Source organism: Centruroides vittatus, unplaced genomic scaffold (assembly GCF_030686945.1).
Source record: "Centruroides vittatus isolate TY-2023 unplaced genomic scaffold, ASM3068694v2 scaffold_386, whole genome shotgun sequence".
NCBI classification, from domain to species: domain Eukaryota; kingdom Metazoa; phylum Arthropoda; class Arachnida; order Scorpiones; family Buthidae; genus Centruroides; species Centruroides vittatus.
In genome coordinates, this window is record NW_027122706.1 from 3,073,481 (window position 1) to 3,088,428 (window position 14,948).

The 14,948-nt window shown below is 32.7% G+C and overlaps 1 protein-coding gene across 2 annotated transcripts in view; it reads right to left on the reverse strand.

The window, feature by feature from the left end:
* LOC136988711 (calpain-15-like) overlaps positions 1–14,948 on the reverse strand; it is a 124,529-nt gene that overhangs the window by 21,655 nt on the left and 87,926 nt on the right. For both annotated transcript variants that reach the window (XM_067286656.1, XM_067286655.1), the window contains exons 5-8: positions 10,516–10,660; positions 10,332–10,407; positions 9,245–9,370; positions 1,854–2,006 (exon numbers count right to left, since the gene is read on the reverse strand). In XM_067286656.1, the coding sequence (XP_067142757.1) occupies positions 1,854–2,006; positions 9,245–9,370; positions 10,332–10,407; positions 10,516–10,660 (500 nt within the window). The remainder of the gene's footprint in view (positions 1–1,853; positions 2,007–9,244; positions 9,371–10,331; positions 10,408–10,515; positions 10,661–14,948) is intronic.

A 14,948-nucleotide genomic window follows, 5' to 3' on the forward strand; every position in this document is an offset into this window, starting at 1 on the left:
GACAAATTTTTTATCTTCATTGTTTAGTGATTGTTGCAAATGGTTAGGAATCAGACGCAACATCACAACTTCTTATAGACCTTGCTCAAACGGCATGTGCGAGCAAGCAAATAAATCTTTGATAAACATGATTGCTAAGTCGGCGGGCGAGGAAGGCGCTGAGTGGGATGACTTAATCCCCCCGGCTTGTTTTGCCTACAATAATACCTATCATCTGTCCATTAAGGAGTCACCGTCATTCCTCTTATTCGGCATCGATCCGCGCACCCCTGCATTAGATTGCATAACCACCCAAGTACCGGTTGATGAACGTAGATCCTTTATTGTCACAAAATTACGTTCGTTAAGGGAACTAGCCCATAATCAGGCAGCTGATAGTAACCGGAAGAGTAGAGAAACTAGGAGTAAGAGTAGGAAATTGTTAAAATTTAGCGAAGGTCAGAAGGTATGGGTTAAGAAAATGGGAGTTAAAAGAGAGAAATTTTCACCAAATTACGTGGGGCCCTTCCGTATCACTAAAATTGTGAACCCTACGACCTACCGCGTGGAAGGTTGCAATATGAAGGATGTTGATACAGTACACGTTGACCGTCTTAAGCCGTGTTATAGTGATATAAGGCCTAAGAAAAGAAGGAGGACTCGGTTAAGGGAATCACCCGACGAGGTAGGGGAAGAAGAGGAATTAGTAGACTTCCGTATGGGAAGGTGTAATCTGAGCGGTAGACAAGCAGAGAACGTAAGTGAGGGAAAAGGGGAAGATCTTGGAGAAGTAGAGAGTAAAAGAAAACCGTATAACTTGAGGGGGAAGAAAATTGACTTTCGTAAACTGCATTTTGGGATATAAGTCTTTTGGGGGGAGATATGTAGTGCTACGCAACTATTGTGTTTGATTTATGTATTGCTTTGTGATTTTTTTTTTGTATTCCGTTAACCGTGTCGGGTTTTCACCATGTATCGCGTCATGCAGATACGCTCTGCCGATTGGTTTACCCTGTGTCACGTGATAGAGAAATTCCCCAGATGGAGGGAGGTATAAAAGGGAATGTACGAACTGAAAAAGGACATTTTGATTTTTCCCTTCAACTGGCGCTTCGGACATTTGGACGTATACGATATTAGGAAGACAAAGGAAGGATCGTTAGCGAGAAAGGTCACCCGTTCTGCACCAGGAAGACGGAGGTACACGTCGTATAATTAGCGTGAGATTACATACTCATTTTTTTGAGCGTTAATTTTTTTCAATTGTCGGAAGGACCGAAATCTTGTAATTAATTAATCGTATGATTAACCTTTGTAATATAAGATATAAGTTAATTGATACTCGGTGTATATGTATATATATATATATATATAAATAAATGTGTTAAATTCCTGTAAATTTCTTTGTGAAGTCCTCATTTTATACCAATCTCACAAAAATAATATACCTCGGTATATTAAAATCTTACACATTCATCCACACGGTAAGTAGGAGTTACAGGTTCAAATCCCACTCAGAACTGATTTTTTTCTTTCAGAATATTCTAAATTATTTAGTAAAAATATTAATTTAATTTTAATTATTAAATTTAATAAAAGATGGCACCTAACGTCTATTTCTAGTACCAAATTACTTAGAATTTAATTATTAATAATTAAATTCTAATTAGTAGCAATAAATTAGTCTGATTCATTACAGCAATTGTTTGGCTTTGAATAAGCTAAATACTAAAATAATAATTGTCTAAATTAAATATTCACTTTTTAACATAAAGCTTCAAAATATCAAAGGACAATTGATAATTTAACATAATTAAACATTAAATTAAACAGTAATAAAAAGTTTTAAATCGAGGACTTAAAAGAATACAAACTTTAATACATCTTGAAAAGACATCCAAAATACACCCTCATCAGCTCCATGGGGCATTAAAAGATCTCTTAAATGAGGGGTCCATAAAGGAGAGTTATCTGACCAATCACCTTTCCAAGAATAATGGCCCCAAGGATTACGAAGTCTCAAGAGTCTGAAAGTAAAAATATTAGTATACAAATTAATCCACAGAACAGATATAATAATAATTATTATTATGTGAAATTTTTATGCAAGCATTGTAATGCAAACTTCTTTCCGAAAATTTGATAAATTTTGTGAGATGTTCAATTCTTTGCATCAGGAACAACTTGAGCCTTTATTGACTTCATTTTCCCCATCATCACCTTCAGACCTGTGTATTCATAATGCTTTCAATGATTTCAGCATTAGTCAAAATTAGTCATAACAGTGTGCAACTATTCATAAATTTCCAGTGCAACCATTTCATAATTTTTCAGTGCAATCATACATAAATTTCCATCATCATCTGAAAGTTGAACTATTAGATTGTTCTCAAATGCAGCTTGGAGAATCATTTATTGTTGTTGTTAAATCTTCCTTCATTAGCAGAAGATTCTTTATCATAGGATAGACTAAGATGAAGAATCTTTCATTATCAGAATGCATAACATCAGGCCAAATTTTTGTCATGACTTTTCAGAGTATACTCACAAACACAATTCCACAACAGTACAGAATACACTGATTCTTTAATGTTGTATGCAGATTGAAATTCAATGATGCTGACAGTTCACCAGCTTTTGAATAAAAGTCTATCTAGATTATTTTAAAATTCTAGATCATCCCCTAATCTGTCAAATGGATTAATGTCATAACACTTGCCAGAAGATAAGTTGTAAACATGTTTGTGAAAACTTTGCATAAGGAAGAGAAAGAGACAGCAAAGCCAGTCTTGTGCTTGGTACTTCTCAAGCACAAAAATGACATTGTCTTGGAAAAGTTTTTTCAAAAATTCTCTTTTATGGTAAAAACACGTGAAAGACCAGTTTTTGAAAATTAAGGTTGCATCCAATCATTTGAATGTATTTTGTAGCATTACAGCAAACTTATCAAGTTTTTACACACCTTTGTTTCCTTGGACTTCTTATAATCAGAAATTTGAGTAGATAGATGTCAGAAGCATTCATGCACATAAGCAATGTAATTCTTTCCTTATTTTACTTAAATCACTTAACAGCTCTTTTACCATTTCCAGGAAAGATGAACTTTGGTAGCCAACATCCCAACATCCCAGTTTCATCAGCATTATATACCTGAGAGAACAATAAATCATTATTCTCTACAAATCTCTCAAAAACACTACAGTGGTTCATATTAATTCATATTCCTCTATGTCCTTATTTTCTACAATTTGTTAAATGTTTGTCTATGAGGACTGAGCTTATTGATAAGACATATTGCACTGGTGTTTTGGAATTTGCAACCAAGGAAAAACTTATTCAGAGAAACAAACAATCTTTATTTTCACCTTTATTATACCTGTACACCCTTTCTTTGTGTTTCCGATCTTCAGGCCCCTCCTCAGCAGGTTTACAAAAGCATGCCACTAAAACAAAATTTATAAAACTTTAAAATAATATACAGTGGGTGATCAGTTAATGAACAATTTGGTTAACAAACAAATTGGATAACGAACACTTTCACGAAAGATTTTTATCTTTGGACAACAAACACATGTTCGGATAATGAACACCTCACAGAACAAACACAAGAAGAAGTGATGTAAAATAATGAATACTGATTGGTCTTCCCTTGTCTTCAGGCAACAATTCAAAACCTTTTGGAGCATGGGAGACATCGACATTGATGCTCAACCCAGTATATACTGATCAGATAGTATTCCTCTAAACTTTGAAACTCTCCCTTGTAATTCCAGCCTTTTATTTTTTGACAGAATCAATTGTTTTATAATATTCACGAGACTGTCAGGCGGACACTTGTTAAGTTTTGCGTCGGGTTTTATTTTCAAAACGTGAGAGTATAATAGCAAAGGTAGAGAGTGGGCAGAAGATGTCTGATGTTGCTGGGCAGTGTGGCTTGAACAGGTCTACAGTAAGCCGCAGTTCAATCTTATCTAAGAAAGATACAGTATAATCAAGAAGACTCAAGCAGCTTAAGGAGTAACAAAAATCACATCTGAGAAATAAAGAACATTGAAGAGCTCATAATGGAACCTGAACTGATCTGATAACAGAAGAATGCCAAAAACTCTTGAATAAAGAACACCAAGAAACGCGGCAAGATATGTTTTCTTCTGAAAAAGAGGATTAATGCCAATATCTGCTATTAAAGATCTTTTGAAGAAGTGGGAGGATGTCAGAACAACAGTTTTAGAGTGGCATCCAAACCAGGTTGAGGTTAATAGGCTTGGGGATCTCTACAATTACAATGCTATTAATTACTTCTGAAAAATCCTGAAGAGAAAAAAGCAATCAACATTAAACAGATTCTTTAATGCCTCACAAACAGAAAAACAACATGACTAATAAAAATGCAAGACTGTGTATATATGTATTTTTATTATTACATATAAATAAACATAGTAAGAAAGTATATAATTTTTATTTTTTGGGGTCTCCAGAACAAATTAATCAAATTCCCATAAAAACCTATGGTAAACCAATAATTGGTTAACGAACAATTCAGATAGCAAACAAAGTCTTGGAATGGATTATGTTCGTTAACCGTCACCTACTATATAACAAAAATTACCCGACAATAATATATAGTTGTTATCATGATCTACAGTTAACTTACTGTTAATTACTTCGATATGTAAATAAATACACAGAAGAATTCCTATCACAATATTACAAATCCTGTATAAAATTAAAACATATTTATAAAAATATAATGTTCCAATATTTGCAATATAAAGGTTACCTGACAAATGATATTTAAATGTTAACATGACTTACAATTTCTCCATTGTTAATTTCTTCAATATGTAAATAAATACACCAAAAAATCTTTATCATGATATTACAATATCTGTATAAAGTTTTAAAGTAACCTTTGTATTGCAAATATTGGAACATTATATTTTTGATGATTCCTTGAGAAAGCAAGAATGGATCTTGCTTTCTCAAGGACCAAGGCCAGAAATTGATACTCCTTTAGTGCATTTTACATTAAACCATTTTGTGTATGAACATCTGTTTAATCCAAACTTTTGTTCGGTAGATTATCTCACGTTTTATGAAAGTTTTTAAAAAATTTTTTAAAGTTATGTTTTTTACATAACTAAATGTGTTATAGGAAGAGAAACCTCTTTATATAAAACACTTGAATGTTATGTATGTTCACAGATGTTATTATGAAAGATTTTTTATGTTTTCTTAGGGTATGTAAAATGTCTGTATCATAAAAATCTCTTTCTGCAATATTTAGATAATATTGTCCTTAGTTATATTTGTTATATTTTTTTGTGTAGCTCTGAGGAGGGGTTTGGAATATAAGCAAGCCCGAAAGGCATTTGCAATGTAATCCAATTTTTTAGAAAAATAAAGATGTTTCTGTGGCTAAATGCCATTATTGTACTGTACAGTTGTATTTTATTTTATATTAGAATATATATTTTTCTTTATTTCTTCTTCCTATTACTATTATCTTCCCTTCCTGGAATTTTCTCCCAACTGGTGCTTAATGGCGCAACAGCAGGTGGTCTCTTAAGGACAATGGGACGGTATGTGGCCCTCAGGGTACAACGGGAACAAGTGGTCATTCTTTGACTAGGACTGGATGAGGAAAGATGCACCAAAGGTAGCTCTCCACCATGTTTTTGGGACCACGTGGAGACGACAAAGAGGTACGAGGGAAAGAAGGAAAATCCCGATCGAAAAAATGTTCAAGAGTAATTTTTTTGTCCACGTCTGTCAAGAAATTTACGTTTTAGAGAAGAAATTGACATTTTTCGTGATTAAGAAGAAATACGTCCAACATATATATATATATATACTAGCTGACCCGGCAAACGTTGTTTTGCCATATAAATTATTTCTAGGTAATTTCTAGCTGACCCGGCCACGCGTTGTTGTGGCTCAAAATGTATCTATTATAAATGTGTAACACTTCCCCCGTGGGGGAAATTTCAAAAAATTCCTTCTTAGTGTATATTCTCTTGACGTACCCTATTAAAACGCAATCAAAAACGCATCTAAAATAGTATAATAAAAGCCGAGTTCTTCACAGTAAGCCTTAATCCCGTCACTTTTCCCGCTGGGGAATATCGAAAAATCCCTTTTTAGTGTATATTCTGTTGACGTAACCTATTAAAACGCAATTAAAAACGCAAAAAACGCATGTAAAATAGTATAATAGAAGCCGAGTTCTTCACGGTAAGCCTTAATCCCGTCCATCTCCCCCCACTGGGGGGAATTTCGACATGTATATTATATAAAAACACGTGCGTATTCGAATGCAACGTTGTGTCAAAATTTCAAAGGAATCGGTAGGAACAAACGAACGTTATATTTTATTTATATTAATATTTATATTAAGTAATAATTTTAATAAAATAGGAATAATTAATAGTTATTCTCCTAACCTCACTCAGACTCTATTACACTGTAAGACAACAACACCTTGATGCTGAGAACCTTTAACTTTAATCATAAACAAACGTTTTCGGCCCATTCCATGGCCATCGTCAGGCTAACAACATTCGAATACTGTTCCGAATAACCAATTTCAAATTTAAATAAAATACAAAAGAACTCACGCGCGATGCTAAACAACGTAAACTAAAACTAATATAAACAACATAGAAAAGAACAAACGAACGTTATATATTATTTATATAGATAGATAGAAAATGATCTGCTTCAGTCCATTCTCACAGAAAAGCATAATGCCTGACAGAAAAGCAAACTTAGTTCGTCGGAAGGTAGCGCCATCTGTTGGACATAAAAGCCTTAATTTATATATAAATATATTTTTGAAAGGGGGGAGATGGTGTAGGGGTATGAAAAATAGATAGTAGCCGATTCTCAGACCTACTGAATATGCATATCAAATTTGGTAAAAATCGGTAAAGCCGTTTCGGAGGAGTACGGTAACTAACATTGTGACACGAGAATTTTATATATAAGATATATCTCACCGTAATAACGCCGAAATATTTGGGTACCCCTTTCTTTTTCATTCCATTCTTTACTTTTTTCTTCTACATTTTATCTATCGTCCTACATTAATTATAATTAGTTATAAGTTTAGTTGTAAGATATACATATATTTTAATTACTCTTAGTAGACTGCTTATTTTGTAAAAAAAGAAAGGAATCGTCGCGAGATTTAACATATGTTGGTATTCTCGCCATAGTGTCAGTAACTATGCTAATATATATACCTGTCGGAGAAAGAGATTTTTTTTTTTTTTGCTGGCATCCCACAAAAATTCCTGTATCCTGTTACACGAATTAAAGATTCTGATTTTAAAAATTCCAGTTTCTTTGTGTATGGCATTCGCGCACTTCACATTTCTAACCATGATGCTGTGAGATAATCTACCGAACAAAAGTTTGGATTAAAGAGACATTCACACACAAGATCTAATAAACAGCGACCACAAAACAGAAAAATTAAACCGTTTGTAAAATCTGCATCTAATTCAGCCAAGTCTTGGTGTAATAGATGCAACAAGGCTTCTTATGCTTAGTAGGTACTTCACTTTCTACTATGAATGATAACAACAGCTTTTCTTTCTTTCTTTCTTTCTTTTTATGTCTAATACTGTTGATAATCCAATGTTAAAATCATTCATAATTTTCTGCAACTTGCATCTTTTTCCAGTTTGCTGATAATTTCTATTTTCTTTGTCAAATTCAGTCCACATATTTCCATTTTATGCCTTTGCCAGTTTTCTCCACTTTCATTCTCTTTTCTTGGATAGTCAGATTACAAGTGTGAGAACTGAACAAGAAAAAAAGAATAAAACTCAAGTATGATCTCATCAGAAACTAATGTATGTCAACTTTCTGACCTGAAAGAGTTTCAACTTATGCTTTCTCAGTGTTGGAAGTTACACCTTTCCTGCAACTTTTAGATACCTCTAAGATATTTGCTGCTTTTAATATAACAAGGAATGGCTGATTCCAGTCAGTCGTCATTCATTCTTCATCCCTTTAAGATCTGTGCCCGTGTGCTATTACCATCTGAAGATTCATTCATGTCTTCAGATTTCTTGTCATCCTTTGGCTTGTGTACTGCTATTTTCCAGAACTGTTAATAGATGCCAAGACTTATCTCCTGTTCTTCTCAATGTGGGATTTCTAGTTCAAACTCGTACTGAAATTTGTGAACTCTCTCTCTCTCTCTTTCCGTGATGATAATGCATACTGTGTCTTCTTTAGTTGTGTAACATATTGTATAAACTTTCGTGCCATCTAATAAATGTTTAAGTGTGATAAATTGCGTCAAGTGATTCCTTTCCAACCGAATCTCATTTCCTACTCCTAATATTTAGAACCTGAGGAAGACTGAGTTAACGGTCGAAAATGTTTGTTTTCAATTACAGTAGAGAGTCGAAAATCAGAATCAATTGGGGACTGGGGTTGTTCTGATTAGTCATTTGTTCCGATTACCCATTATGTACGAAAAAATACATTAACCTGTCCGATGTTCAAATTTTTCTCCATTGCGTGTCGCTTCGTGTTGAATTTTTCCCCGTTGCGTGTCGCTTTGCGTTGAATTTTCATCAATTTTAAGCCTAATGAAAATTTTTATAATAATAATCGAGGCTATTGTATCGTTAAAAATTAATTCTGCATTTTGTACAAACAAAATAAATATATTGAAGAATATAAAAACATGAAAATTATACTTTAGAAGTAAATCTAGTATCAAAAACGTTCGATTCAGCATGACACAGTCCGACTGAAAATCGTTCCGATTACCGGCCATTCCGATTACCGGCGTTCCGATTAACGACTCTCTACTGTACTATTACTGGTTTTTTAAAAGGTTGTTGAGTGTGAATTCTAGAGACAAGGTGTTTTTCCTAGAAGTTTTTAATCAGCCTGTTGATTCTAATCATTGACTTTGCTGAATGAATGATGGCTGAAAAGCAATTTGAAAAACAACTTATGAGTGACTCCTAAATGATTGGTGCTGTTGTGAAAAAAAATTTCTTTTATAAGTGCTGACACAAAGACATAATGAGGTTTGAATTCTTGGTGAAACCCTGCAAATATCAGGTGATGCTTTCAAGTCCAATCCTGAAAGATGTTTGCACCAACTTGTCCAGTAATTGTGCAATAAACACACATTAGGACAAAAAAGCACCTGTGACAACAAGTCACATTACAGAACTTAGTATATCAAAACTTGTTTTAACTCATTTAGTAAAGAAAAAGATAAAGATATATTTACCTTAATCCATCAATATCTTGTACATCTAATACAGAATACGCATGACGAGGCCTTAATCCTACTGTATGATAATCTTGATCATTTACTTGCATATTTCCTCCTCCACAAGATGCTCCCATTAAAAATCTTAGAACAACAGAGTAAATATTAGAGAAAAAATTTTATATTTATTAAAAAAATTATTGGTCTTAAAATTAAATTCATATCTTTTAATTCCTTTTTAATTTACGTCACTTACTTTGCAATATACAAAACTTGAGTTTATAAAGGCATGGATAACATATTTTAAATGTATTAAATTATTACATACTTCAATAATTAATTTTCATTTTAAATACAGTGGACCCCCGATATAACGTGCATGTCGGCGGGAAACAACACCCGCGTTATACCAAGCAACATACTGTAACGCAGTTCACCTCTTTACTTTAGCAATAATTCGAGCTTTTCTTTCACACTGTAAACTTTTTTTTACTCATCGTACATACAATAATTAAACACTATTCAAAATACATTCAGGAGCTCAATACATACACAATTACTCAATACGCAGTAACAATAAAATGCGCTACTCACTAACGCCGCACAGACCTGTATAAACATGTTTGAGCTTATCGCGTCGCGAACATTGCCCATGCTATAATCGAGTGTGCAGTATAGTGAGCAGCGCTATAACAAGGGTCCACTGTATTAAAATATTTAATATGTTAATTAACAGTGTATCTTTTATCTTTACAGAAAATTTCTTATTATTATTATGTATTAGAAAATAGAAATGAACTTTCATTCTAAAAATGGCAAATAGCAAAGTTGTTTCATTTAACAAAAAAACATTTTTGAAACTTTTGGTTCACTTTCAAATTTAATGATCTCATAATTAGTTTTGAAAGTTTTTTTTACTAAAAAAAAATCTGAACTATAAAAATCATTAACTTTGAGTTAATTAAGCTAAAGATATGGATTTTGTCACTAATATAATTATTTAAACAAAAATGATGTTCTAATGATGTTAAAAAATATAACATAAATAACTATCTAACAAAAATTACAATCACAAATTTTAAAATAAATTTAAATTTTATTTTACCTTGCTGATCTTGAGCTCAGAAGCTGTGCCCAAATTAAATCCTGATCAATACCTTCTTCATTTGGTATTGAAGAAGCTGTATAAAAATCATTTCTATTGAAATATTTTTAAAAAATTTATGGCTAATTCCACAAATTATAAAAGATAGATTTAAAATTGCACTTAATACTTTAATTGAACATACGTTGTAAAGGTATGCTTTCACAAGGAGCACCTGTTAGAGTACATAACCCTTCAATAGCTCGTCCAGATACAAGAGCTTCATAACAACCATGCAATTTTGCTACAGCTTTTTCTATCAAGGGAACCCATAATTGTTTTCTTTTTGCCTGAAAAAGAAGGTTTTTTTAATTTGTTTTAAAATTCAAAAATTTTAATACTTGCATTTGAAATAAAACAAAAAAAAAACAGTTCAATTAATCATGCAATTACAACAAATAAACATATTAGTTGTATTTAACCAAAAATATGATTCTACTCAAATCTTGATAAATAATAATGGTAATGAAAAATTAATTTTATTTTGTACTCTTTATTATACTATCGATGATAATATTTTTTTTGGTCTTATAAACGTCATACCATATTTACGCATGTATAAGCCATATGCATGTATAAAGCCGCGCCCCATTTATGAAATGATATATTTGGAAAAAAAAATAAAAATCTTACAATTCCACCAAGGAATGAGAGTAGAGACATGGGTATATAGAAATATGGCAACATTGCAAATTTCAAATGGGAATTAAGTGATAGTTAATGCTTATTGTTGAACGCTTGCTCAGTGCATATTAAACGTGAGTTGAGTGAGAGTGAGTAACACAGCAAAGTTTAAATTGCAAGTGATGCATTATGCACAAGAAAATGGAAATTAAGCAGCAGGAAAGAAGTTCGATGTAGACGAAAAAAATTTGCAGCAATGGATTCAAACAAAGGATGTTCTTGAGAAAACATCACAAAATCAGCAATTGTTTTGTGGAAAGACAGTGAAATATCCCAACCTGGAAGAAAATCTGTTGAGCTATTATATATCTGTGAAATTCAGACAAATGGATTTTCTGTATCTGTTGAAATAATTCAGTTTAAAGCCCGAAGGATTGCTCAAAATATGAAAATTCCTGCAAGTGAATTTAAGAGAATTTATAGCTGGGCAAAAAGTTTTATGGCATGACATGAGCTTATGATTTGGCAACAAACTTCAATGGCACAGCAGCTTCCCAACAGCTACAAAGAGAAACTACTTAGATTTCAGAAAAATGTCCTCAGCTTAAGAAAGACATATAGCTATAACTTAAGAGCAACAGGCAATGCTGATGAAATTCCTGTCTTCTTTGATATGTCAAGTGACACTACAGTCAATTAGGCAGGTAAAAAACATTTCTGGTACAAACAGTGGGAGCAGAAAAGCAGTGTTGTATTGCTGTGCATCACCAATGATGGAAACAAGTCACCACCTAATGTCATTTTTAAGCGTAAAACCCTGCCAAAATAAGCACTACTGCCTGGAATATTGCTAGGAGTTCAAAATCAAGGCTGGATGACAGAAGAACTCTACATGAATTGGCTGAAGTTAGTGTGGTTGTGGTATCCAGATGCACTGTACATTGGCAATCCATGTTGATTGTTGACAGTTTCCGAGGTCATCTGACCAAAACCACGAAAAAAAGATGAGGAATGAAAAAAGTGACATGGTTGTGGTACCAGGAGGGATGACTGGAGTAAACCAACAAATGCCTAAATAATCGGGCTAATATATGGCTATAATTATTAATATGTTTGTTGGTTTATTAATATATCATTGAGCTTTGAGATGTATTATATTTTAGATGACTGGAATGCTGCAACCACCTGATGTATCCATCGACCATCCTTTTAAAGCACATATGTGATGTTTCTACTGTGATTGGAGGTGCACAGCTACAAAGACAACACCAACCAGAAGGCTAAGAAAACTGTCCATCTCAGATGAGCAAATGGATTGTGGCTTATGAAAACTAATACCAGAAGAAATGATGTCCAAAAGTTTCAAAGTCATATCCATTTCCAATGCGATCGACAGGTCAGAAGACGATGCAGTGTATCTTGCATCATCTGAGAATGAAGACTCAAGTGACATTGGTAGTGACAATGAAGTTTCAAGTGAAGATCATAAACAATAACTGTAAGTTTCAAATGAAGACGTTGATTATAATTTTTATAGTCCTGTAGCATTATTGCTCAGACACCTCCTTTCTTTTCTTCTTTTTCTTCATGCCTTTTTCTTCTTCTTACTTCTTTTCCCAGGTGGCCTAAAACCTCCAAATAATCTTGCTACAAGTCCTAAGATATGTAAAGATAATTAATGATGTAAACTGCCTTAAAATTTTAAATTGTTTTAAAATTATTCATTATTTCGAGTATAAGCTGCACCCTGATGCTAGACAAAAATTTTATGGTAAAAATGTGTGGCCTATATACATGTAAGTACAGTAATTGTTTTAAATTAATATATTTACTATCATCATAGCAAAATAAGAAATGTTTGTTATATCACAACAAACTTATTTTTTATTCTGCTATTTTTTAATAGCAGAATCTGCTTACTTCAATCACTTTAGAACTCATATAATAATAATGATAATTATCAATAACATTAAATGGGTAAAGAAAAGTATAATTAATGAAAAATCTGGTTTTACTGACTCTCACATTAAAAAGATATATATTAAAACAGTTAAAAAATGTATAATTTGGAAGTTTATTACTTATAATTGTTATTAATGTTAATTCATCCAGTATTGATTGCCTGCTGTTTTTTTTTTGCCATATTGTCTTTAACAACAGCTAGTGTACAATTGAAGTAAAACACACCAGGAATTTAAACTACTGCATTGCAAGCAAATAATGATTAAACAATGAATTTTTAAAGTACTAGCAGAGCTTAAAGCAGTCATGGCAATAAAAAAAAAGTGAGAAAAGAGAGTTCACACTGAAAAAAAGCTAAAAAAGCTAATAGTGTTAAAATGAACGAAAATAGGCGTTATTAAAAAACCACACAAACGCACACATATTTTGTATCAATAACATTGCATATGATATTAGATTGATTATTAAGTGGACTGATAAGATTAAATATGAAAATAGTTAGGCCGAGTTTATACTCCAGAAAAGTGACCAGTAAGACTGCATTAAGCCAGAACAGGCCCGCATTAAGTTTTCATGTACCCCGTACAGAATTCCCACCGTTACACAGCAAAGCAAATGGAATAGTAACATAACTACCAGAATGTGTTTCCATATAACATGCCAAATTTCAAATGCCATTTATTTCAAGGTACATTTTTTGATTTCTTCATTAAAAAAACTGTAATTAAAGAAGAAGAAAAAACAACTTCTGGCAGAATCAGTGGGTTGCATGTTCATTATATAGCAGGGGTGGGCAAGCAAAAGTTCAGTGGGAGCCGAAATGTAGGTTTTGCAAAATGCATGGAAGCCGCAGTTCTGTACTTTTTTTATTCTGTACTGTAGTTCTGTACCTCGATTTTATTATATAATATAAAACAAGTATTGAATTTTTTTAATAAACACATTTTCACAAAATTGTGGAAATAAAACTGTAAAAATAATAATAAAAAGCAGAAATTAACACTTTTGGCAAGAGCCACATAAAACTCAAAAAGAGCCGCATGCGGCTCTCGGAGTCGCATTTGCCCACGTCTGTTATATAGCAATACCACTAGTAATTGTGACCCAATCATTTATTTGGTAATTTTATCAATATTTTTTAAATGATTAAATATAAAATTACAGAATTCATTACTGGTAATACTAGTCTCCAAATCTATTCCCCTGAATACAATAAAACAATTTGTTAGTCATTCGACCCACAACTGACAGAGAAGAGAGTTTATGAAAACAATGTAATTAAACATTTAGCAGTTAGTTGTCCTTCACAGTGGGGAACCGGCAGAGTCTATTACTTTTACGGGAGAAAATATACAAAGCTTTCTACTACCCTGAAGTTGAAAAATAATACAATCCCATGAAATTTAACAAATCTGACGTTAATAAGTAAATGATGAAATTATTTACAGAGAGTTGATATTTGATAAGTTTAGTTTTTTGCCCTTATAGATCAAATTACAGAAATTATAAATAAAAATCTCATTTTTTAAAAATTAAAATCATAAAATTTCGCTTACAAAAGATCGAGATGGAACGCACGCTTTTTATTTTTATAATCGCTTTGTTTTATTAGACACAGATATTATTCCTATATATATTTATTAATCATAATAAACATACATTATGTATAAAATTACATTAAAATAACACTGTAATTAACGTCTGAAATGAAAAAGTAATTGAATCGAGTCTCGCCTCCATATTAATTAACACGCATTGGTGTAGCCAGAGTTTGTTATAGGGGGCCTAGTAGAGGCTGTAATTTTCTGGGAAGGGGCACCGAGTTAACTGCATGGGGGCCGAGCTGTAATTTTCTGGGGAGGGGCACCAGGTTAACTGGGTGGCATGCCCACCCATGCCCCTTCCTGGCTATGCCCATGTTAACGCGCCACAGTAATTAATTGATCACAGTGCATCAAATTAAATAATTTATAAAAATTAAAATAATAAATA